This window comes from Theropithecus gelada, chromosome 4 (assembly GCF_003255815.1).
Source record: "Theropithecus gelada isolate Dixy chromosome 4, Tgel_1.0, whole genome shotgun sequence".
NCBI lineage: Eukaryota > Metazoa > Chordata > Mammalia > Primates > Cercopithecidae > Theropithecus > Theropithecus gelada.
Window position 1 is genome coordinate 68986817 of NC_037671.1, and position 27048 is coordinate 69013864.

At 34.7% G+C, this 27048-nt stretch overlaps 1 protein-coding gene across 1 annotated transcript in view; it reads left to right on the forward strand.

The window, feature by feature from the left end:
- Positions 1 to 27048, forward strand: part of COL19A1 (collagen type XIX alpha 1 chain) — a 330775-nt gene that overhangs the window by 47750 nt on the left and 255977 nt on the right. The window contains exons 5-9 of the mRNA XM_025382187.1: positions 9862 to 9985; positions 11373 to 11648; positions 14745 to 14825; positions 18763 to 18888; positions 19966 to 20028. Of these exons, the coding sequence (XP_025237972.1) occupies positions 9862 to 9985; positions 11373 to 11648; positions 14745 to 14825; positions 18763 to 18888; positions 19966 to 20028 (670 nt within the window). The remainder of the gene's footprint in view (positions 1 to 9861; positions 9986 to 11372; positions 11649 to 14744; positions 14826 to 18762; positions 18889 to 19965; positions 20029 to 27048) is intronic.

The window sequence follows — 27048 nt, forward strand, 5'->3', positions numbered from 1 at the left end:
TTTATCCTTGCTTTTTTGTATATTTGAAACAGAGCTATTACAACACAGAGATGTAACCATATTACAAACTGTGTTTCTTTTAGGAACACTGAACAAAAACGTCAAATTTGAGCTCGCTATACAATGAAATTGCTAATTACTTAATATACTAAGAAGTAAACAAATTTATGAGCTTCATTATTGTCTTTATTTTTCTTGACAACAACCCACCAGGGCCTAGTCATGGAGAATACATGCAACCTACTGTCTGCTTCTATCTCCCCATAAAACAACTGTCAATAAATATGAGCATGTACTTTAAAACAGTGAATTAATTTTAAAATTTTCTGCTTTTCCCCGGCTTTGTCATGCTTACAATGCTAACCATCTGGAAGGGAGTATGAAAAGCAAAGTTTATCCTCTTAAGGCAGTTTTTATTGGCTTCTCATTAATTGGACAGCCGGGAATGTTCATTATTTGTTCAGTTGATACCCTCTGTCCCTGGGAGACCAGATACTTCACCTTCATTAAGTTAACTTTGTAGATAACAATGCCAGGCCCTGATTTCACAACTCAGGGAATGAATAGAATGCAAGTTTACTGTATACCAGGAAAACCATAATGTAGGATTGGTGTAAAAGTTTCTCTTTCTTTCTGTCATCATTTGAGATAGTCACATGATCATTATTTTCACGTTTTAAGAAATTACTCATCTTTTAGTTAGGTTACCATTCTACTGTTTTTCTTCCCAAAGTATTAAAATCCCAGTGTATTATTTTTCGTTAGGAAAATATATACAGAGGTACTATTTATCAGAGCACTTTTTACCTTTCTTCACATTACCTAGTTACTAGTATACATACTGTTCTCATAATGTTCACTACTACTTCCTGAAAGTTACACTCATCTTGACGGAGTCTCACTCTGTGGCCCAGGCTGGACTGCAGTGGCCCCATCTCCGCTTACTGCAGGCTCCGCCTCCCGGGTTCACGCCGTTCTTCTGCTTCACTACAGGCGCCTGCCACCACGCCCGGCTAATTTTTTGTATTTTTAGTAGAGACGGGATTTCACCGTGTTAGCCAGGATGGTCTCGATCGATCTCCTGATCTCGTGATCCGCCCGCCTCGGCCTCCCAAAGTGCTGGGATTACAGGCCTGAGCCACGGCGCCCGTCTTTAAATTACACTCATCTTTAAGGAAATGCTTGGTAAACCACGGCACACGTTTACCTATGTAACAAACCTGTGCATCCTGCACATGTACCCCAAAACTTAAATAAAAATTAATATTAAAAAGAAAAGAAATGCTTGGTGAAAACTTCTAATTTTTCTAGAAAATGATCTAAAGAATAGAGAGAAAATGTTCCTGATTTGTTTTCATCTTCTTTAGCATGGTTATCTTTTCCAAAATCCAAAAGGCAGTAATTTCTATTTTGAAGTCATAACTGTATGTTTTGTGATACTTCCTGATCTATGCTCAAAATATCATTAGAGGAAGGAACTGTAATAATTTACCTTTCAGGGCTACTAGTCACCTAGGATGTGCAAATGCCAGAATAAATACTTTGCTTGGAGTGCAAAATATGATTAATTGTTGTTGTTAATATTATAGTGTGATTGTAAACATTTTATTTATTCATTTATTGAAATTAATATATTTACTTATATCTCTCCTTAATACTTAGGAAAATAGAGACATTTTTCCCCTCATAGTGCCAAAATATTACTTTTAAGTCAGGTTGGTAATGATGAGGGAAATTTTATTCTTAACCAAAAAGATACAAGCAACCTGATACATTGGAAGAAACTAACCTTGGAATTAAAAGTCGTAAGTTCAAGTTTCAACCTGACCTCTGGCAGAGTAAAGGTGAGGTAGTTATTTAATGTCTGCAGCTTTAATTCCTCATTTATGAAGTGAGATGATTCATCTAAATTTCTATCAAAGTCCCTTTCAGCTTTAGGAGTATAGAACTACAGGAAACTATGATGCGTGGTTTCTTATGACTAACACATTTCCAAGGACTGAAAGACTTCTATGAAGACACTTATGGTGAAATCTTGGAGCAGCTGTTATATTTTGCTTCAGTCTGTAGAGATTTTAAACTTCTTTTTGAAATTAAGAAACTGATGTGTTTGTTAACGGACTTCTTTTTCTATCAAAGTTTTTGATTAACCTGCTTTAGAATCACATAGGATTTGACTTTTCCATCTGTTGTTTTCCTGATGAATGCAATATAGCGCAGTCTCATAAGGCCTCCATGTTAAGGCCTTATGCAAGATAACATAGATTTTATGCTGAATACAAGTGTTGAGCACCTACTAACACTAGTTATAGGCATCATTGTGGATTTTCATGAATGGAACAAATTTTTATGAATGCTTCCTATATGCAAGGTACTAGTCTAGATGCTTGATTTACAGCCACAAGTCTTGCAGGACCCTGTTTTTGTGGAAATCACATTCCACAAAACGGGCAATAAATACATAGACCAATAATTCTTAAAAAGTCAGGTAGGCACAAGCCTATGAAGAAAATAGAACAAAGTAATGTGTTAGATAGTGACTAGGGCGAGGACAACCTTAGCCCGTTCAAGGGAAGTGATATTTGAGCTGAGACCTAAACAATAAGGAAAAGTCATCTAAATCAAGGGTGTCTAATTTTTTGGCTTCCCTGAGCCACATTGCACGAAGAAGAATTGTCTTGGACCACACATAAAATATACTAACAGTAATGATAGCTGATGAGCTTAAAACAAATCACACACAAAAAATCTCATAATGTTTTAAGAAAGTTTACAAATTTGTGTTTGGGCTGCATTCAAAGCCATCCTGAGCTGCATGTGGCCAGTGGGTGGCGGGTTGAGTAATCTTGATGTAAATGAAGACCTCTGGGAAAGATGTCCCAGGAGAGGAAACAGGAAGTACAAAGGCCCAAGGTCTCAATGAGCCCAGTGTGTTCAAGGAACAAAACTCAAGTCATTGTGCCTGGAGCCTGGGTGCCGCACAGAGACTGGAATAGGAGATGATGTGTCAGAGGAAGGCAGGAGTCAGATCACATCATACCTTATGAGTCATGGTCAGAGAAATGAATCTTATTCTAGGAACCATGCAACACTTTCAGAAGGTTATAAGTAAGGGAAGGACCTGGTCCGATTTTAAAAGCTCATTCTAGCTGCTATGTGCGGGCCAGACTGTAAGGAAAGGGAAAGAAGGAGGACAATCAGGACACTCTAACAGGAGTCCTGGGGAGAGATGGTGGCCACTTGGACTAGTGTGGTGATAGTGGAGATGGAGAGAAGTAGCCAGAGTCAAGATCTGTTTTGATGATAAAAACAATAAGGGCTTGGGGCGGTGGCTCATGCCTGTAATCCCAGAACTTGGGGATGCCAATGCAGACGTATCACTTGAGGCCAGGAGTTTGAGACCAGCCTAGGAAGCATGGCGAAATTCCATCTCTACAAAAAAATACAAAAAATTAACCGGGCATGACTGCACGTGCCTGTAGTCCCAGCTACTCAGGAGGCTGAGGTGGGAGGATCACTTGAGCCTGGGAGGTTGAGGCTGCAATGAACCATGACCATGCCTCTGTTCTCCTGCCTGGGTGACAGAGTGAGACCCTGCCTCAAAAAAATAAACCCATAAAACAAAACACAAAAACCAGTAAGACTTGCTGATGGGTTAGACAGGATGGGGGATAATACAGGAAAGGCATGAATAAAGAATGACTTGCAGGGATTTGGGTGGAGCACCTGAGTGAATAGCCATGTCTTTTATTGAGATGTGGAATCCCTGTGGAGGGATGTGCTGAGGCAGCAATACAAAACGTTCAATTTCAGTTATTTAATTACATGCCTTTCCCCTCCAGGTGGAGTGCCCACTAGGGACTTAAGTATGTGAGTCCAGAGCACAGGAGAGAGAAATAGACAAGGTTTATCTTGGTTGCATCTCACATCCCCTCGTTTTTGGAACTTTCCTCCCAAACTCCCACTGCCTTAAGGTGACACATTTGCTGCCCAAGACTCAGCATCTCATCTTTGTCTGTGTAACTCAGGAGAGCTTCCTGCTCTGGATTTGTTCTTCTCTCTCTGTGTCTTCCCTCTTAAAACTTCTTTGCTTCATAGCAGTCCCCACAGATCTCAGCTCTGTGCTGTCCAAGGTGAGAATTAATTATTAGACAGTTTGTTAGTAACGTGTGACTGACTTTTTGGGACTATCTCAATATTAACAGAGCTTGTGTTTTATAAACACAAGGATTTTCCAGACAGGAAGAAAGCTCTAAAAGTAGACAATTAGGTGTTTTGGCTTGTTAGTGAAAGCACTTCATAGTTAGGAGGAATGTTGAATGTACAGTCTATTTAATAACAATTATACAAATATAGAGTGATCAAATGCTTCCTCTATCTCATGCCAAGATCTTTTCTGTAATACAGAAATCTTTTAGATTTTATTCTATCTGTATTTCCTAATGGTTTTAAGTGAATTTTGACCAGAAAAAAATTTTTTCATTAATCAAGTAGGAAAGAAAATCTAGAGAATGAAGTTAATATGGAATGTGGACAAATATAATTCATTCTTAAAGTCCTATACATTGGAATTGCTTCAGGGTTAATAAAATGTGATTTTTTATCCAACTCCATGTATATTACTACTAGTAATTTTGTAATTAGCTATTCTGTTTTAAGTAAGTGGACGAAATATTGTCATAGGTATGTTTTTATTTGAAGGATTTTGTTTTTTGTTTTGCTTTTTCTCTTAAGGCTTCAGTGATTTACTTATTATAAAAGCTATAGGTTGGGAGTTCTAGACTTTTGCAACTTAATTTTTACCTACCAAAATAGAAAAAATAATATTTGTTAGTGCCATTACCAGTTTTTAAAGAATTTGCCTCACCACCAGCATATTGAGGCATATGGCCTTTTTAGGTGTGTGAGGGGGTACAGTAGGTGTCAATTCTCCCTCATCTCTGTCCTTGAAGAATATAGGAATAATTTATTGGTCACATTAGAGGTTAGGGTTATTTTTCCCAAGATGGGAATAGTTGAAATTTTTAAAAACCTGATCATCAGCACAATTCATGCTCCTTGCAAAAACTGAGAAAGTAGAGAAAATGTAAAAAAAACAAAAAAACAAAAAAACAAAAAAACCAACAACAAAAAAACACTTCCTTAATCTTAACACCAAGAAAGAAACATTTTAATGTTAAGATTTTTATGAAATAAATGTCTTTTGGGGTCAAAGCCTCACTGGCAGTGGTTCTAAGACCTGGACACTGCTTGTACTATAATTAGTCATTTTTAAGGAGCCCTATTTCTGATCCCCTGGTTACTTCCCCAACGTTTCGTATGGTTTTCTTCCATTTTATGTTTAAACAGAGAGCTGCTGTACGTAGAGAATATCAGAGAGCAGATGCAAGCTACATTTTAGATTTCTACAACATTGAAGTGAATTATAAGTTCAAAGGAATCCAAGATATATGAATGATAAGGCTTCAGAGATACTCCAGATTACATCTAGAGCTGGCTCCCACCCTCAGAGGCCAGTGTGAAGTGGACTCCCAAGCAGCAATTTTCCCTTGACATGCTTGGAGCACTTCAACCAACTTTAGTTTGACTGTGTGATGTTTAGTTAGTCATATTTTTAAAATATTGATTTTATAGTGAACATTTTGTTAATCTGATGTACTTGTGCCCTCATTGGCCCATGAATATTTAGATGACCTTAATTAATGTGTAGAAAGAAGGCAATTTAAAATAAAGTATAAATTACACTTAACTTTCACTGAGTCTGGGCTCTTCAAATGTAGGTCAGTATTAATTTATGTGGATAAAATTTTCATTTATGACACTGAACTACATACAATATGTATAAAATGGAGGGAAGGCAGGAAATATCCCATTGAGAATTTCTAGTCCAATATATATATGTATGAATGAACTTAGCAAGTAAGGATCAACAATATTTTTCTTAATGGGAGTATCACTGAATAAGCAATGGATAGGATTTCTTATAGGAAATTACACTCAATTCGAAATATTCAAGCATGGATATCTTAGACATAGCAAGCTGTCATTATATCTCTCTGGTAACCCAATATGGCCTCTTTTATAACAGAAATTTTGGCAAGACCCAGAGAAACTATTCTGTGTCATGTTAAGTGTTTGTGCTTGTGTGGTATAAACAACAAACATGGTTTGTAAGAGTAGATTTTTTTTTTAACATTTTATTTTTAAAATGCAGACGTTTTTCTTCAAATAGCATAATCTTGGCAAGCAAAATCATATTTGGTCTTAAAATCACAATATCAATTTCTGAAAGGGAAATATAGTAATTATAAGGATTTTCATTCATTATAAACTTAGATTAAAAAATCAATTATTCCTTAAATATAACTAAATTTATTTCAATGTATAATTTAAAATAAAATTGTTATGTATTAATACTGATAATACTCTTATTTTTTGTCACAGCAGAAACTACTCATGAGATGCAAAAATATTTTCAGTTTTTGAACTAGATTATAAATTATTAAACAATAATTCTATTTAGTTTAGGTTTTTTTTTTTTTTTTTGAGATGGAGTCTTACTCTGTCACCTAGGCTGGAGTGCAGTGGTGCAATCTCGGCTCACTGCAACCTTCACCTCCTGGGTTCAAGCAATTCTCCTGCCTCAGCCAACTGAGTAACTGGGATTACAGGCACGTGCCACTCTGCCTGACTAATTTTTGTATTTTTAGTAGAAACGGGGTTTCACTATGTTTGCCAGGCAGGTCTGTAACTCCCGACCTCAAGTAATCTGCCCGCCTCAGCCTCCCAAAGTGCTGGGATTACTGGTGTGAGCCACCACACCCGACCTCTGTTTAGTATTTGTTTATTAAACATCAAAGTGTCATATCAAAATTAAGTATGTCTCTGTCTCTCATTTGCTGGATCACTCACTCATTCAACAAAGAGAGTGCCCTGCTGAGACTGGATTTAGGTTTTGTGAGTGATACAAAGATATGTTAAATGCTGTCCTTGCTTTCAAAGAGCTTTCAGTCTTAATAACAGATGGACTGGTGACTGCATTACTATCATCCTAAGTAGAAAATGAAGAGAAAAAATGTTTTTATTATCTTTTGCTTTGTAAGAAACCACTACAAAACTTAGTGGCTAAAAATAACAATTTGTTATTTCTGAAGGATTTCAGAAAATCTACTCCTCAAAAAAAGCAATAAGAACATAGGCAAAATTTGTCAAAATCAATATATTCTGAACTTTTTAAGGGGCTTTCACAATCTAATGAGTGATTATTTAAAAAAAAAAAAACATTGAATCTCAGTAAGACTAGCAGGCTTTATGGCATTTTAATTTGTCCTATTCATTTGTCCTATTCATGTCCCTGTCTCCCCAACACAGGGTAGGCTTGAAAACCAGTAGCTTCAGAATCACAGTGAAAACTAGCTGCCTAGCAGCTGCTGGAAAGGGAAGAAAGAGTGTGAAGTTCATTAAAAGCTCCATTTTCAGGGAATTGCCATTATTTTTCCTGCCTGGTAGTTCCCTAAAAACCCCAATTCTTGGTTGGTCTTTATTTAACCTGATCAGAGCTTGTAAGAATCGCCTTTTCCTCTGAACATTAATTGAAAATAATCAGTGGCAATTGTTTAATATTGCAACTGCCTGAGGCAGCAGTTATAATTGGAATAAACAAGAATCTGATCAAAACAATTTTTAAAGAAAAAATGGGGGAAGAAGACATCCATAGAGGGCCCTAGAAAGCTCCAACATATTTGTAGGACTCCAGACACATGTTTCTATGTTACAGGGCTGTGTGAAAACTCAGGAAAGGCCTGAAAAGGCCTTAAACTCTTATCTCTGGCCAAACTCAAAGCTTTGAACAAGCAGAACACGAAGGCTAAGGTGATTTATAAACTGCCAGCCTGAACATTTAAGGTATTTTCCATCACACACACACACAGACCTTTGGCAAAGGCTGGGATGCTTTTAGGTCAAAGGTGTTTAACTATTCAATCATTAGTTGACTACTAAACTAAATGAGCAGAGACTGCAGGATTCACACATGACGAAGAAGACACACTTTACAGAATTTTTCCAGGAAAGTGACTAAGCAAATAAAAAGCATCTACAATAATGACAACAAATAGCACCAACAGCAAACCATTGATAGGTAGAGTCTCATTTCCAATGTTGCCATATTATATTATTTTAAATGTCTACTTTTCAATTAACAATTATAAGATATGCAAAAAACAATGTATGTAAAACCATACACAGATAAAAGAGTGGCCAATAGAAACTGTTTCTGAGGAAACCTAGACATTGAACTTACTTAACAATAACTTTGTCTGCTATTTTAAATATATTTAAATAACTAAAGGAAACTGTAATGAACTAAAGTATGAGAATGATGTCTCACCAAATAGAGAATATCAATAAATAGAAATTATTAAGAAGCAGCAAATCAAATTTTTGAGTAGAAAAGTATAAAACAGAAATGAAAAATTTATAGGAGTGGCTCAAGAACTGATCTCAGGTGGGAGAAGAATCCAGGAACTTGAATATAGTTCAATTAGTCTTCAGAACAGGGGGAAAAAGAATGAAGAAAAATGAACAGAGTCTCAAGACTGTGTGATACCAGCAAGCATGCATAATAGGAATTCTAGGAGTTGAGAGTAAAAAAAGACTATTTGAAGAAATAAGAAATGCAAATTACTCAAATTTGGTAAAAATTATTAATTTATATATTCAGGAAGCTCAACAGACTCTAAGAAGGACAAACTCAAAGAGATCCACACTTAAGTCACATGATAACCAAACTGCCAAAAGTCAAAGAGAGAATTTTTACAGCAGCAAGAGAGAAGTAGTTGACCATGTACAAGAAGTTCTCAATATGAGTAAGCTGACTTCTCATCAGAAACAATGGAGACCAGAAGGCAGTGGGATGACATAGTCAATGTTTTGAAGGAAAAAGACTGTAAATCAAGAATTCTATATCCAGCAAAACTATCCTTCAAAAGTGAAAGTGAAATTAAGGATTAAAAAACCCCAGAATTTGAGATTAGCACATCTGCCCTACAAGAAATAGGAAGGAAATTCCTTTAAGCTGAATGAAAGGAAACTAGACAGTAACTCAAATTCAAACAATGCAATAAAAAGCACTGGAAATAATTACATAGATTAAATATAAAAGCCAGAATAAATGTGCTTTGTTTGTGTCTCTTTTATTTTCTTATCAGATTTAAAATACAGTTGTATGAATACATACATATATAAAACAATATTAGAAATCTTCATTGATGGGAATATAAAATATAAAGATGTGATTTATTTGTATGATAATAGTACAAAGCAAGAAAAAGCTAACAGCTATATAGAAGCAAAGTGAAAAATAAAGCTAAAATATCCACGTTATATTTAGCATGGTCTTCAGTTGGTACTAGGAAATCAGTATTAGGAACTAATTTGCAAGAATTTAATATGATAAAACTTCTTTGGAAAATATTCATTTACTTATTACTAGTGTTCTTTAAAATTCTCTGTACCTCTCTCTACTAACCAAGTCAAGTCATACCATTTTATTTCCTTGATAAATCTCTACTGTTTGTCAGACTGCAGTGAATTCTGAGATTTTCTTCTGTTGAATATCTTGTTGAATAAGGAAATGTCACAACTTAATACTGTAATCTCTTCACTCATTTCTATATACTCCAAGCTTTAACAACACTGTACCAGAAGATTTTTTTAAAAGGAAAGAGAAAAGTGCTTAAGTTACACATTTACTGAGAAAAATATGACTGAGATATTGTGTTACATAGAACTTTATACCTAGATTTTCTTTTCTTGCAATCCTTAGTGTCCTCACAAAAGTTCTTTGTTTTCCTCCCACAGTAAGGTATTTCCCAAAGGCCTTCCTGAGGAGTACTCAGTAACTGCCATGTTTCGAGTAAGAAGAAACGCCAAAAAGGAACGGTGGTTTCTGTGGCAGGTTTTAAACCAGCAGAATATTCCACAGGTAAAGTACCATTAGAGTTGTGCTTATTAGTTTTCCTTGTGTGATTAAGCCAGGTGAATTCATTGAACTGTGTGCACAAATTTGCGAGTAGATCTAGTGTCCAAGTGTTCTCCCTTTAGAGGGATCATCAACAAGAAAATGCAAGTATTCTCGTAGTTAGGATGGTCTTGCTGAGATCCATAATATGAGAGTATAGTGGATAACAGAGTGTTAGTTTTTGTTTTTATTTTACTTCTAGGTCCATATTTTGTTTAAAGATGCAGAACTGCCTTCTCTTCACAACTGCTTCATTAACTAATTCCTTCTAACTAACACATTCTTCACCTTCTGTCATCTCTAATGTTATATATTATTTTTAAAGCAGTTCATTGTTTCATTGGACAATTCTTGGTGAATAAAGAGTTGAGACTTAAATATTTATCCCATCAATAAAAATTTTATGGAACACATGCTATATGCTAGGTAGTGACGAGAAAAGAGATCTGAAAAACAGAATTTGTATTATCAGGGAGCATAAGGAGTAAGGAGATGACATCTAGGAGAACAACATAATACAGCATAATTATAATACAGTGGAACAAGTGCAGTGGTAGAGTTAAGCTTGGTGTTGGGTGTGGTCAATGGGAGCACAGAAAGGGCAGCTCACCAGAATTGGGAATGGAGAGAGCAGGAATCTAGGAGAGCATGTAGAAGAGATGGCATTTGGGCTGAAAAGAGGGAATGCTGGCACTCCAGGGGTGGGAGAGGAACCTCAAAATTACTTACTGGCACCATACATTAGTTTTTACTTCTATACATGTCCATTGAAATGTTTTAAATCTTCACTGATCTTTTAATCTGTTAATACAGCTACAATTTTATGATGAGTAGATCAACCAAGAGTATGTCCTCTATAAAATGTGTTTTCTCTGTACCTTGCAAAGTGTCAATAGTGAAAGAATTGATCTTAGTTTCCCTACTTAGGGAAATGATCATATTCTTAGTCTTCTTAAATTGGTAACCTTAAATTCCTGTGTTACTAATACAGAGCAATAATTTATATATACTTATAAAATTTTATCTATAATATACATAAATTATGTATATATAAACTTATAAATGGTTTATATAAACACACACACACACACACACACACACACACACACTCTTAGATGTTCTCTTAGGAAGGGGCATATTACATTCACCAGAATGCCCCATTTGTAAACCATTTTGTAGTGGTATTTGCTGTTCTTTTATTTTAACAAACCAGGTGGACACAAGTGTCATCTAAAATATTTTACTAAGTGCCTCAGTTATACTAATATGCATCTTGAGCTTTTCTTTGTGTGCTTTAAAAATTTTGAACATTGATTTTTAAAACATTTAAATATACTTTACATTTTTGCAGATTTCTATAGTAGTTGATGGTGGAAAGAAGGTGGTGGAATTTATGTTTCAAGCCACAGAGGGAGATGTGTTGAACTACATTTTTAGAAATCGAGAACTCCGTGCTTTGTTTGATCGTCAGTGGCACAAACTTGGCATCAGTATACAATCCCGGGTCCTTTCACTCTATATGGATTGTAATTTAATTGCAAGGAGACAGACTGATGAAAAGGACACTGTGGATTTCCATGGACGGACAGTTATTGCTACGCGAGTTGCAGATGGCAAGCCTGTGGATGTAAGTTGTGATGTCGGTTGTGAAAGAGAACTAACATTTCTAAGTAAAAAAAAAAAAAAAACTTATTAAAAACATCCTCCTTTTATTACTGTGTAATAGATACCCTTCTCATCAATTTTATTAATTTAATTAATTTGCCATCAGATGTGTGAAGAACAGCTATGTTATTTCCAACTATATTTTCACATATATTATTTTCACTCCATTTTATACCCATTTTCTCCAGCCTGGTAATTTAAAATAATTAGGTCATGCCTTAAAAAATTAGATTATTAAAAGTAAAAATTGAAAATATGATACAAAATATAATATTGGTCTTAGCTCATATGTTTGAAATAGAAAGGACTGGAAAAAGCTGAAGTTTCAATTAAATGGTTCCAGATTACCTGCTACTTTCATTCAAGAACAATAGACTATTCATCCTTAAAATAGCAATTACTTTGTATTGCAGACTATTTTTTATAAGCTTATAATGGTTTTTCAGGGTTCTATTGTATGGAAAAACTCACTAAATGTATTAGTAGGTCATTTGAAAGAGAAAAATTGCCTAGTAAAACCCTTTTGGATAGAAAGTTCCTTTAAATATTACATTTGAAGCTAACATGATATAGATTTATTATTGATTTCCCTAGAGAACAAGGTCTATAATCTTAAAAAGTTAGATATATTTAAATTTGATGGCTGCATGTTTTCTTAGTTTATTATGTATAAACAGTTTATAGTTTATTTCTTAGAGGTTTTGCAAGAATGGAATCCAATCTTGGACCTCAGCCTAAGAAGATGGAGTGTTCTATGTCCTGTGTCTCATTAACTTCTCACCCAAGGATAGAATTGATCCTGGGCTGGGCACGGTGGCTCAAGCCAGTAATCCCAGCACTTTGGGAGGCTGTGGTGGGTGGATGACGAGGTCAGGAGATTGAGACCAACCTGGCTAACATGGTGAAACCCCGTCTCTACTAAAAATACAAAAAATTAGCAGAGTGTGGTGGCGGGAGCCTGTAGTCCAGCTACTCGGGAGGCTGAGGCAGGAGAATGGCCTGAATTCAGGAGGCTGAACTTGCAGTGAGCGGAGATAGTACCACTGCACTCCAGCCTGAGCGACAGAGAAAGACTCCATCTCAAAAAAAAAAAAAAAAAAAGGAATTGATCCCACAATTTGAGGCTAAAGAATATCAGGTGAATCCTTATAAAAAGGATATAGGTGAAAACCATGGTATTACAGTGGTTTCATAATTTAATGTGGATTCTTGGTTCATTTGAGGATAAACCTGAAGGCATGTCACAATGATGCAGTTATTTTTGGAGACAGTTACTGTTTGAGTTAAACAAACAAAATACATAGTTTTATAAAAGATTCCTGGTTCTACTGAAACTTTGAGTGGATTAATTTTTCATCATCTCTGTACAAGCTCTGTGATTCATAAGATCTGTTATGGTGTGAAAATGTGTTTATTTGGGCTGTGTGTTATTGAAAAAAAATTCTCATGATTGAGTTTTATTTCACATATCCCACCTGTGTGTTTTTGTGAGAAAGTGACAAAACTGATATGAAGATTTTTTTTTTCAAATCAACTCAGCATTTTGACAAGCATCAGTACAGATTTAACCTTATGCATTCTCCTTCTACAGCACTATATCAGTGAAGCATTCTGAAGTAATGAATGAATAAACAAAGCATAAACTATTCTGACTGTGGTTTCAATGTCATGGAACTCAATTAGGTTGTAATCCTTTGAAAATTGATCATCTATCTTTAGTTAAGTAAAACAATTCGTATGCAGGACCTGGTACAATGGATGGTACATAACAGGATTTCAATATTTATTGACTATTTTGATAACAATGGTAATAAATAAGTTTTAGTTAAGAACAGTACTAATTAATTGGAGTTCTCATTCTTCATTCTACATAATTCATATGTTACTGCCGGTATTTCATTATACTATGTAAGATAGTGTATTTAAATTTTATAAATAAAAGTTAACCTTAATAACCTTTCAAAAAGTTATAGAACATAAATCACTACATTTCATTTAGTCTCATGATTTTGCATTGTCTGCAAATCTTAGACTGCTCATGAATCTATAAGATGTCTGGAGTTCTTAATGCATTCTATGAACTGAATTGATTTTGTTCATCTGAGGTGTAAAGTAAAAGTTGTAGCTTTTCCCCCCCCTTTTTGCTTTTAAAGTTGGAGTAGAGATTCATCACAATCACAAATGCCTGCTTTCTATTATTATAGGTTAATTATTATAAGATTAGAGTTGAGTCTTTCTATATAAAGTACCTATGGACCTCAAAGTAATGCATTATTTGATACAACATTTCAGTGCTTAAAGAATTCAAACAACCTATTTAAGAATTTATTATATTGATATTTTATCAATAATCAGTACTATTTACTTTTTCTAAGGTGGTGATTTGATCTTGCATTTAAAGGCATGATTATACTTTCCTTGAACTACATTTAATTTCATGTCCAAATGCCAAAAAAAGAGAAATCTGCTAAGCAAATAGATGGAATCAATTATTTTTGTAAAAAGGTTGTTAGCCTTGCTCAGATTATACCAATATAATATAAAAATCAATAGGTTTCAGGCAGAATTCATGAAATATAGATAAATTTTTTTTTCCTTGTTGGTAAGTGAACACCTATTTCAGTGCCTCAAATAGGAGTCTGGAAGTACAAATAAAGCCCTTCTCATCATGTGTTCGTATCTTTGATTTTACCTTTTCTCCAATTTTTTTATTTTGAAATGGCCTCATTTTGTGGGCATTCTTTATTGTAGTGTAAAACAATAGCTTTTTAAAAATAAGTTCTTCTATGTTATTGTTTGAAACAGCTAGCAAGGTTTGCAATTGCTTTCATTACCTGATTTCCTTTATCTATAGATCCATCTCTATATCCAACTCTATGTCTCTCAAGTAGTCCATTAAACAGTGAATCCTACATTTAATAAAAACATTAAAATATCTACCAGTAATTTATTTATATTAGCTTCCTTTTTATTTCCGATTAAATTACTGTAGTTCTTAACTGCCTGAATGTGATTCTCAAAAAACTAAAGATGTTTCTTATTATTAATTTTTTAATAGATTGAACTTCACCAACTTAAAATCTACTGCAGTGCAAACCTCATAGCTCAAGAAACATGTTGTGAAATATCAGATACTAAGGTAAGTTAATTTTCTTTGCATATGAAGAATGAAGAATGCTGATTATCTTTTAGTGGCATAGTTTGTAGAGTCCAAATGTAGGGTAGCACTGAGTGTATTCTGCTGAAACCAGGTGAGTAATTTATTCCAAGTAAGAAAGCCTTCATGGTGCTTTCTCATGGTTACTTTCAACAGTTTTAATCCCAGCACTTCACCCTTAATTTTGAGGATAATATATCCTCACTTTGAACTCATTATAACTTAAAAAGAATTTATGCCTTTCTTCCTAAACTACGTTCTGACATCTGTACCATTTCCAGTTACGGAAGTTTTAAATCTGTGATCATACTTGGTTCTCACTTATTTTCCTTTTCTATCCTGTCACCCATCCTGGCTAGGTTTCCTTTGACATAGACTTTTCATCCTCATCTTCCATTTTCCTGTTCCTGCCAAAGTGCACCTTTACCTCATGTCTGGGACATCAATCATTGTTGGATCATTTGCCTTCCCCGTGTCCTTCCCCTTTACCTTGCAGCAAAATCAGAAAAGTCTGAGTCACTGCTTTGTATATTCATTCACTCTCTTCCAGCAAACACTTGATTCAGAAACGCTGATCTTCTAAACACGGTGCTAAGGAACAGGGTTAACAAACATGATTAAGGCACATTCCCTGCCCTCTCTTTGTGTCTTTCTCTTAAGTGACTCCTGTTGGAAACAAAATATAAATGCAGTTCCTCAGCCTCTCATTCTAAATATTCCTAACCTAACCGTACAACTGTTACTTTCTTATACCAATCTTTCATTACAAGAAAAACACTAAATTCAATACTTTCTATATCTCTCAGTATAAGATAGCCATGTGTGCTATCTTATATTACTAGGTATAATTATGTTTGTTTTTAAATTGATTTAAGTACAATTCAGACTCAGTAAGGGAAGTTTTACCTTGATACACTTTTTTATTCCTAATGCTTCATTTGGAGAAAGTAGACAATCATTGTTTGATTTATTGTCTTATCAACTACTAAAAGAGATAAATGGGACAGAAAGATATTCAAAGAGGGCTAGTTCTAAAAAAAAGTATAGAAAGAACATATGAAAAGTGAAAATAAAAGGTAAAAATGCCTTTTGTTTGGATCTTAGATTTCGTAAAAGTTCTATACTTGCCATAGAAAATTATATGAAAATTTTTTCAATAATTTATGATTCAAAAATATTTTTAACTTTTGTAGCTCACTTTGGTGAGTGAAAAAAGAATGTAGCCAAGTGACTTAAAGCATAGCTAAGTCTTTCAAATATTATATGTTTTGCTTTTGTAACTTGGCTTTATAAAGCATATCTCCAATCCAGTTCATGTATCTCATTCCAAGTAAAATGCAAGCCAGCCAAATATCTTTCTATAAATATCTGAAAAGATAATTTAGAATGCCAATCTACAGACTTGAAATACCTAGACTTCCTGGAGCTACACGTTTAAATCTTAAAGATGTTAATTCTCCAAAAATTTTGTTTTTAATTATGCTTTTTTGATGTAAGAGTTTTTAAAATAATAACTTTCTCTGATTGAAAAGTGATATAATGATATTTTGATATATCTAAATATTGCATAATTGACCAGTAATCACTGCCCTTTATCATTGTATTAATATAATAGAAACTTTCCACCTGATTTATGAGGAAATTGTTTAAGAAGTATAGGTGATGAATTGGGTGGAATGGTTGGTAATTCAAAGCAGTGACATGATCTCACACATTATGAACAAAAGATTTTTAAATCATATTTTGAAAAGATTCTTTGGGAGTTAGTTTTAAAGAATAGAAAATAAGGTAGGAATTTATCTCTATGGAAAAAATAAGAAAAGACTGTATTTTTTGCTGACAATTATTTGGAGGAGATATCACCATTCATTTAATGACTAACAAAAAATAGAAACATACTACCTTTTATGACTATGAATGTACAGTTGGAAAGATAAATAATTATGTAAAAGCCATTTAAATGCATGTGCTCTACTTCTGATACCAACTGTATTTATTTTCTTTCTGTTGCCAAATGTTTTGAACTCAGAAATTTTTAATGTAGTTGCTTAAATATCTAATTTTGTCCTAAAATTTCAACTCACACATGTTTTCTGGTTGTCAGTATTTTATAAAACATTTCAAAGGCAACATTTTTAAAAGATCACCTATAAACATGCTTCTTCATATCTATTAGATTTTCAGTTTCTAAAGCAGTTAAGTTTCATGACTCTAGATGTAAAAAGAACGAAGAACAATTATTAAGAGAAGGATGAAATCAGTAACATTTGTTGAAAATAAATGAGAAATGTGGTTAAAGTTTTAAGGGCTAAAACTGAATATGTGTCAAATCAAAACCAGAGGTTTTACGAGGAGAAGAGTCCTTACTTGTATGTTTGATGTTGCCTTTGGGCACTTTTTGTGGAGTGTGGACAGGTTTATGGTGAAGCCTGAGACATACTTTTAAAGTTATTTAAATCCTCAGTTTAATATAGTGACTCGGTTATCCAGAGCAAAATTGTGAATTCATAAGTGGGTCTTGGTTATCTGACTGGGAAGCCATGAAGTAAGAACTGGCTGAAAAATCATATCAAATCAAATGAGATGAATGAACTGTTTTGGTAATAACCTTGTTCCACTCAAATATAAAATAGTTTTTAGACTTTCAAATTTGGAAACTGGTTTTGATAAATAACAATCGTTAAATCTGGAGAGAGTAGATTTGAAAGAACTAGTGGTGGATACAGTAAATAGTTGCAGTATTCCTGGGTGCTGGTTTTGTTACAGTTTTTATTGTAATTATCAAAGAATTCAACTACTACCAAGTTTTTTTTAATTTCTTATTTCCAATTTTTTATTTTAAATTCAGGGATACATTTGCAGGATGTGCAGTTTTGTTAGTTAAACATGTGCCATGATGGTTTGCTGCACAGATCATCAAAATGAATTTTTGTTACAAAAGTTATCTATGTTTACTGGAAAATATAGCCAAATCCATAAAAGAAAATAGATATCAATCATGATTTCAACCACAGTAGATAACCACAGACAATATTTTAGTTTTGTATCCTGAAAATACTTTACCATGCATTTACAATTTGTGGTATACAAAGTAATGTATTAACTCTCTCCTAGTGCTTTCTCTTTGTGAAATTGCAAATTCAGAGTGGAAAACTATGGTGAGGAGTCTGGTACATGATGCTGAGAAAAAACAATATGTTTATCCTCTTCAGATTCTCCATTTGGATTAGTTTTTTGGAAAAAAAAAAAAAAGTTCATTGCTTTGTAACCAAATTGCACTTCATGTTGTCCAGCATGCTCTGAACCCACTGCATAAGTATAAAATGCACTACTTGTCTGTTGCAGTGGACACTTTTTAATATCTTTAAAGAACAGTAGACTAAAGTATACTTTGATTTAATAAATATTGTCTAAGAGTGTAAAAAGAATTTATTTTCTACTCTATATGTTTTAAAAATCATCTTGTTGAAGGAAACTGTATTTTGTAAGTTCAAATTACATGCTTCAACTTTAATTTTTGTTCCCAAAAGATGTATTCACATTAAACATTTCATATTGTTTCATGAAATTCAATTCATATTGTTTGTACAAATTATTTTATTCCTACAATATAATTATTATAAATGTATGAAATTTCTATACTTATCAAAAAGTTACCTAATGTAACTTTGTAATTCCTTACCAAGACCATTATTTTAAATAATTTTCTTGTGTGTTGTCAATATAAGAAAACACATGGGCTCAGGCAGAAAGTGCAAAAGTGTCATAAACATTCTCACACTGGTGTCAACTTTTGGTTAGTAAGAAAGCGGTTCTTGCAGGCAACCTCAGCAACCCCTAGTTTAGTGGTAGCCAGTGTTTGGAACATCAGAATGTTTGGAATTGGCCCCATTTCCTAAGGCCTCTTTTTGGATTTTAGTGCCCAGAGCAGGATGGCTTCGGAAATATTGCATCATCATCGGTAACTGCTCATGCCAGTAAAATGTCTTCATATCTGCCAGCAAAGCAGGAACTGAAAGACCAGTGCCAGTGCATTCCAAACAAGGTATGCTAGTTTTAATCTGTGCACACTGAAAGCCACTCCAGACTATGAGCCCAGCTCCTTGAATGTGGCCTCTCTTCACAGAATGTGTCTTGCCCTTCAGTGTTTGTTGAAGTAAATACCTCAGTCGCTGGGGTGGGTTAAGAAAAAGGCATTGAAGATAGGATTTCCTGGATTGTTACCTGGATAGTTTCGAGCCCATCTGAACTTCCTTCCAGGGCGTGAACTAGAATGAATAGAAAGGTGAAGGGAGGAACTACCTGTACAACAGGCAAGTACTGAGTGCTTAGCATGTGCCAGGAATAGGCTGAAGTTCTGGGAATTCACAGTTGAAGAAAATACAGTGCCTGCTCTTCAAAAACATACACAAAAATACTCCACATTGTATTTCTTCTTCTGTGTAGACTGTATTTTTCCAGCATCCCTAAATTTTCAACCGGCTGTCTCCATCCACCATAAGTTATTAGGGGAATATACAGAGGGGCTCTGTTATTGTTCGAATAATTTGTTTCATCTGCACCAATATGATCCCCTGGTCAAGAAGGCTGGACCATGAACGTTTATGAACTTCCTCTATGGATGTTAATGGCAGTCATAAAGCCTGTGCTAAAAGGCTGAGTGGTGTCTTGGTGGCTTTTTCCAGTGCCCATACCTGAGGAAAGGAGAACTTGCCCCAGTTTCTAGAGCAGAGCGTGCCCTAGCTCTGGCTGAGCCAGGATGGGGATGGGGTGAAAGTTTAAGGGAAACTTTCATTTTTTCTAGTGGTCTATATTGCATAGTAAGCTCCACGAAAAAGGCAAGGTTCAGGGGACCATAGAGAAACAGCTTCTGTTCCAGGTCCTGGAGGGTCTAGAGGAGATGATGCTAAATGGTGTTTGGAAGAGTGAGGAATAGTGAATGGAATTCCACTGGCATGCCCTTTTTCCCTTGTTCACACGGTTCACTATTCCTCACTCTAAGCATCAGCTCAGAGGAGAACAAAGCGTTATCTTGCTATTGCCAGCTTCATATTTATAAACCATTTGGCTTTAGATCAATGTGACAGAATGGTTGCTAACACAGATATGCATTTTTGCTCAGGGAGAAGCAGGATTACCAGGAGCTCCGGGTTCACCTGGGCAGAAAGGGGATAAAGGAGAGCCGGTAAGAAAAGGACAAATATTGATGGGAAAAATGGGGGTTTTGTTAAAAAATGACTTAAAAATGTGTTCATCTCATTTTTCTATATTCCATACCAATATATGTTTCTATAAAAGGCTATCAAATATATCAAATACTATATTAAAATGCTGATTACTGAAATAAGAAAGACTATCAGCATTCTAGTCTGCTTTTGAATTCATATTGGTAGGCTGGTGTGAACTTTGGAAAGATCTGGAACTGCAAGTGTTTGTACCTATAAGCTCTAGCGAAACTGTGAAGCAGGAAAGTCTATTTTCTAGCTGTGCCCTAGCCTTCTTTAGCATTCCCTTCCCCAAATCCCTGTTGAACTCTTGCTTCTCTTGTCTTCTGATACATCCCCACCAGAGATTTTTCTGTAGCTCCCTACCTTTTTTTTAAACAGCCAACTTTTGTTGAATACTTTCTGCGTATGCAGTATGTTGCTTGGTGTTGTAGAGCACATAAAGAAGAATAGGATATATTCCATGTTCTCAGTGATTTTACATCTACAAAGAGATCATGGAAAATTACAAGGCCATATGTGTTAGGTGCTGTAGGAGAGTTGCAAGTGTCCTGGAGAAACGATCTGGGGAGCTGGGGAGGATTTAATGGAGGAATGGCCAGTGTGTAATTCTAGGCAATATCCCATGCTTGGAGATTTGTTTTTTCCTTCTCCCACCACTCAAAACTTAACTGTAATGTTTCCCACTCTTTTGAGTACATCTTTTGTCAGCTAATCAGGTAAATGAATGTGCACTGTTAGAAGTTCATTCTGTTTTTGTTATCTCTCCAAGGTAAAATAGATTTTAATTCCTTTCATGCCTTAACTTGGGAAGTCCATGATTCTAAATTATTTGTATAATCTAGTCGCCTGCCCCCCGACTTCAAAAAGACAGGAGACAGAAGTCTGAGAAATGACTGATCCCCCAAAGCTTCAACAGAGCTAAAGTCATTTGTTCCTGAAGGAATGTATTCGCATTGTACCTTGCATGGGAACTTCTGACAATTCAGCAGGTGTTTGAAAAAGATTTTTGAGAAGGGACAGGCCATTTATTAATGCTCTTTAAAACTCATTGCTTGGGGTACCTTTACTTTCAATATCATTTTATGAAAATTCAAAATAATTGAATAATATCTGATTCTAAAGACCACTTCAATCAAACTAAACATACAAATCATTATACCAATAGCAAATATTTGTTTCATGGTTACACGTACCAGACACTAAGAAGAGTGTTTTAGATATGATATCATACTTGATCCTTACAATCACTCTTCATGTTGGGGATTAGTATTAGCATTTTACAGATAGAAAAACTGAAGCTAGGGAGGTTAAATTATTGCCCAATGCCACATAGCTTGTGGCCAAACTGGGATCTGAACCCAGTAGGTCTGTTGAATACTCATAACCAGTATCCATTTTTAGGGCTGCCACTATATTCTAAAAGCAATTCAGTATTATGTATCTGTGTTCTTTGATCAGGTACTTCCACTTGCAATATTTTACTCTTAAAACATCATTTAAAAATGCCAGCCTAATATCTCTATCCTCATTTTACAGCTGAAAGCCACACATAGGTAAAATGATGTGCCCAAGGTAACACAATTAAAAGGACTCAGAAAGTGGAAAGATCTCTGAGTTAATCCCAACTTTTCTATGGTTAGAAGGTGAATTTGGCCAAGCCACTCAGCTCTCCATACTTAAGTTTTCTTATCTGCAACGGAAGGTGTTCTCATTTATCTGTTCTGCCTATACTATAAAGTGACACAAAAATGCCTTGGAAAAAAATGCATGCGGCTTAATTGTTGGTGGCTGTGATTTACACACATTCACATACACATTTCTTAACTTGTCTTTTCACTTCTTTGATTTAATCAATTCTGTCATATTTAAGATTGCTGGCACAGCAAGAAATTTCCTGTGTTGCTTTTAGGAAAAATACCCTGCCCACTAAAATAAACAAACAAACAAACAAAAAATCGATGTCAGAAGTACAGTCCTATTTGAATAATTATTTTAAAAATCATTAAATCGACTTTAAATTCTTTTTTGAAGATTAAGTGCTTAGTCACTCTTGTTAGAGCCTATACCCTTTAAGGATGCTTTTTCCCCCTCCATTCCCTTTAATCATAAATAGACATCTCTCACTTTAACATTTAAATATTTTTCTTCATTCATTTATCCATCAACACCTATTTATTGAGTTCCTGCTATTATAATAAAAAATGTGCCAGACGTTGGAGCCTTAGCAGTAATAATAAAATACAGGGCCTGCTCTCACCGAGTTTACAATCTTGTGACAGTTTGTTCACAGAACATTCTCTCCTTCTATAGAAGCTAAAACCAGTAGAAAAGAACTAGGCAAAATTAATAAAAATGGATAAATATTAGCCAATTTATTGTATGTCAAATCTATAAAATATACAAAAACACACCTTAGAGTTACAATGCATTATATGACTTCTCATCTGTGGTATGTTTTAAGAATATTAACATTTGTTTTAAATTCCATGATAATTCCTAATGGCAAGAGATTTTAGTGGCAACATAAAAACAGCTGGAATAAAAGAAGTTTATAATCTACACAACAAATAATTAATCTGTATCTTTTTGATACATGCACTCACATTTGATTAGACCAACATATACTCTGCCTTGTAAAAATGACATTAGATGACCACGACCATGAATGCATTCTACCTTCCTGGCACTTCAAATAAACATGGATGCATTGCTTCAGTTTAAGGAGTGGAGAATGAGTTTATTTCTGCTCCTACTGCACTAGGTGATCCTGCAACTTCAATGTGCAATAAATAAAGAAGGCTTTCTTTCATTTTTGATTCTGGCATGTCATTGTCATTATTAGAGCAGGTGCACAAAATAATGCCTACATAACTTGAAGATCGGAAGTCATTTTGCTCTAAGGCATATTTAGGAGTAAATTTTGTGAAATGATCAGAAGTGCAATGTTACTAAGGGAATCAGATGTTGTTCTAAAGGTTTTCTTTTTGATCTGTAAGCCCAAGAAAGAATATTTAGAGGAGGTAGAACAGTACGTTGGAAAGAGTACCACTCTGGAGCCTGAACCACTTAGGATCGAATCCTCTCCACCTCTTACTTGCTTTGAAAATTATCCTTAATAATACCTAGGCAGTGGTTGATTGTGAAGAAGGCATACAATACAATGTATATACAGCACTTAGAAACTGGCATATGATAGATACTCAACAAATATATGTTTCCCCTGCTTTCTTATCCACCATATAATTGTCCACATATTGAAGGAGAGGTGGAGATAACTATTTTAGGTTGAGTTTAATTTCATTTGTGGCTCGATGAGGAATAAATAAATCTTCATTTGTGAGATAATCTCTTAGAATTTTCAATGTATTAGATGTAAAAATGTTGAGTTATCACGTGCTTCAAAAGATTATTCAATTACTTGAATATTTCATTCAACTCTGTATCTTTTATTTGCAATATTATCTGACATTTTCTGGATACAATGTGCTAGTTTTTGTTTTGCTTTGTTTTGTTTTGTTTTGTTTTTTGAGACAGAGTCTTGCTCTGTCTCGCAGGCTGGAGTGCAATGGCGCAATCTCTGTTCCCTGCAACATCCGCCTCCCGGGTTCCAGCGATTCTCCTGCCTCAGCCTCCTGAGTAGTTGAGATTACAGGCACCCGCCACAATGCCTGGCTAATTTTTGTATTTTTTAAAAGAGATGGGGTTTCACCATGTTGATCAGGCTGGTCTTGAACTCCTGGCCCTAGGTGATCCACCCACTTCAGCCTCCCAAAGTGTGGGATTACAGGTGTGAGCCATTGCTCCCAACCCAATGTGCTACTTTTTAAAATATATTCTTTGCATTGTTTTATTTAGATAACGTCGATTAGAAGCCATCCAGACACAATTATAATTTACTTTTTTTCATTAACTATATAATATTAGTCTTTTGGTGCATTTTACTTTTGGCCCAATGTAATAAAGTGAGAAAAGATTTGAGAATACAACTTCCACATCTCTTTCAAATTATATATCACTACATTACAGTATTTCTAAAGGTGTTAAGATTTTTATTAACATTTTAATTGACACATAACAATTATACATATTTATGGAGTACAGTGTGATATTTTAATTCATTTATACAATCTGTAGTAATCAAATCAGGATAATTAACATGTCCATCACCTCAAGTGTTAATTATTTCTTTGTATTGGGAACATTCATAATTTTCTCTTTTAGTTATTTGAAAATATACAATAAATTATTGTTAACCATAGTCACCCAGCAGAGTTTATTTATTCTGTATAGCTGTAATTTTCTATCGATTAACCAACTTCTCCCTATCCCCACTCCCCACCCTTCCCAGCCCCAGTAACCATTATTCTACTCTCTACTTCTATGAGGTTAACTTTTTAAACTTCTGCATATAAAGGAGAACATGCAGTATTTATCCTTCTGTGCCTGGCTTGTTTCACTTACCACAATGTCATTCTGACTCGTCCATGTTGCTGCAAATGATGGGATTTTATTCTTTTTTATGGCTGAATGTAATTCCATTGTGTGTATGTTTGTGTATGTATATATGTGTGTGTGTGTGTATAAAACATTTTCTCTATCCATTTATTCATTGATGGACACTCATTTTGATTCCATATATTAGTGATTGTGAGTAGTGCTGTAATAAACACAGGCTTTCAGTTATCTTTTCACCATACTTACTTCCTTTCCTTTGGATACATAACCCCAGTGGGATTTCTGGATCACATGGTAGTTCCATTTTTAGTTTTTTGAGGAATCTCCATACTGTTCTTCATAATAGCTATACTAATTTACATTCCCACTGAAAATGTGCAAGAGTTCCCCTTTCTTCACAACTTTGGTAGCGTTTTTTTTTTTTTTTTTTTGGTCATTTAAATAATACCCATTCTAACTAGGGTAAGATGATATCTCATTTTGATTCCAATATGCTCCTCCCTGATGATTAATGTTGTTGAGCATTTTAAAATGTATTTCGTGGCCATTTGTATGTCTTCCTTTGAGAAGTGTCTATTCAGATCATTCACCCGTTTTAAAATCAGATTATTGGGGGTTTTGTTTGTTTGTTTGTCGCTGTTGAGTTGCTTGAACTCCTTGTATATTGTGGATATTAATCCCTTGTCAGATGAATACCTTGCAAACATTTACTCCCATTCTGCAAGTTGTCTCTTCATTCTCTTGATGGTTTCCTTTGCTATACAGAAGCTTTTTAGTGCAAAAAGCTATTTTTGCTTTGGTTGCCTGTGCTCTTGAGATTGTATCCACAAAATCTTTGCCTAGACTAATGTACCAAAGCATTTTCCCTACATTTTGCCCCAGAAGATTCATAGTTTTGGGCTCCACATTTAAGTTTTCAATCCATTTTGGGTTGATTTTTGCATATGGTGAGAGATAAGGATCTAGTTTATTCTTCTGAATATAGTTTTTCTAACACTGTTTATCAAAGAGACTGTCCTTTCCTCAATGCACGTTCCTGGCACCTCTGTCAAAGATCAGTTGGCTATAAATACATGGATTTATTTATGGGTTCTCTATTGTGTTCCATTGGTCTATGTGACTGTCGATGACAATCTAAGGTGTTATGCTTTGAGAATCCTTACTTTAATGCAGCAGATTCATAGAGAAAAATTTTACTCTTATTTATACATATACATTATGAGTTAGACAATTATTCTGAATAATCATGTAAGCAAATCCTGTCCCACCTGAGCCAAAACCCACTAGTGACTTCTTGTCTCTCTTAAGATAAACCCCAAAGCTCTAACCATGAGCTATGAGGCTTCACATAATGTGTAGAGCTTTCCCCTACCTGACTCCTCACTCCCAAATTGTCTCGAACCCTCTTCCCTCTTTTATATTTGCTCCAAGTCCTTTGTACCAGTTATGTATGCCTGAAGTGTCCTTGTACATATCCACTTGGCTCTCTTCTTCACGTCTTCTAGGTCCTTGCTCAAAAATAACTTTAAAATGAAAAGGCCTTCTGGCATCTCTGTATAAAAAGCATCCTTACTCCCACCTCTATGCTCTTACTTTGCTTAGCACTTTTATTGCCACCTGACACATTATCATCCTGCATCTATTTCCTTCCCTGTTGGAAAATGAGTTCTGTGAGCCTATACATAGAACAACACATAAATAATAGGAGCTAAAAATATGCTGAATGCATGAATGAACACTATACCTCAAGGAAAGTTTAAATAATCAACTCAGCTATTTCTAGAAACTGTAAGTTCTCCTTCCTAATTGCCCAGGAGACTCTGCTGAAAGATTCAATTTGCAAGGAAAGAGTTAAATAATATTATATTGTTAACTATTGTTCTACTACTTTTTTTCTTTTAAAAAACAAAAATTCTTTTCACATTGATTTAATCAGGTTTAGCTTAGTATTGCTAAGGTAATGAAGCATCAAAAATATTTTGCAAAAAGCTAGAAGTTTTGGCAAAACTTAATATGTATCTTTATTTACCTATTTTCTTATCCACTATGATGGTTTATTAATATGATTTACTACTTTTTCTTTTTTTATAAAGGTGATGATCGCCTCTCATGGAATAATGCAGTTTTAAGTACTACTGCTTGTATTTAATTATCTAATTGTGATCAGTATTCTATAACACGACACCTAATCAAGCGATTTTAACCACACTCTCTAACACTAAACTCTGTATAACATTATTTGAAGAAATAATTAATACTTTTCTTTCATTTAGACTCAATTATAATAATTTTCTGAATCTTTTAATTCTCTTTTGTTAGCAAGCATAGTTAGCAACCTAATTCCTTAGCAACTGCATTACTTTCTCAGTTCTTTAAGACCCTTGTTAATAACTTCACCCATTTCAGAGCTGAAGTTCTCTCAGAGTTTTATAAACTATCAGCTCAACGTTAATGTTCCTGAACCTACGGGGAAGTGTTATCTGAGCTCCATTTTGGGAATAATTTTCCAGTTTATTTTTGTA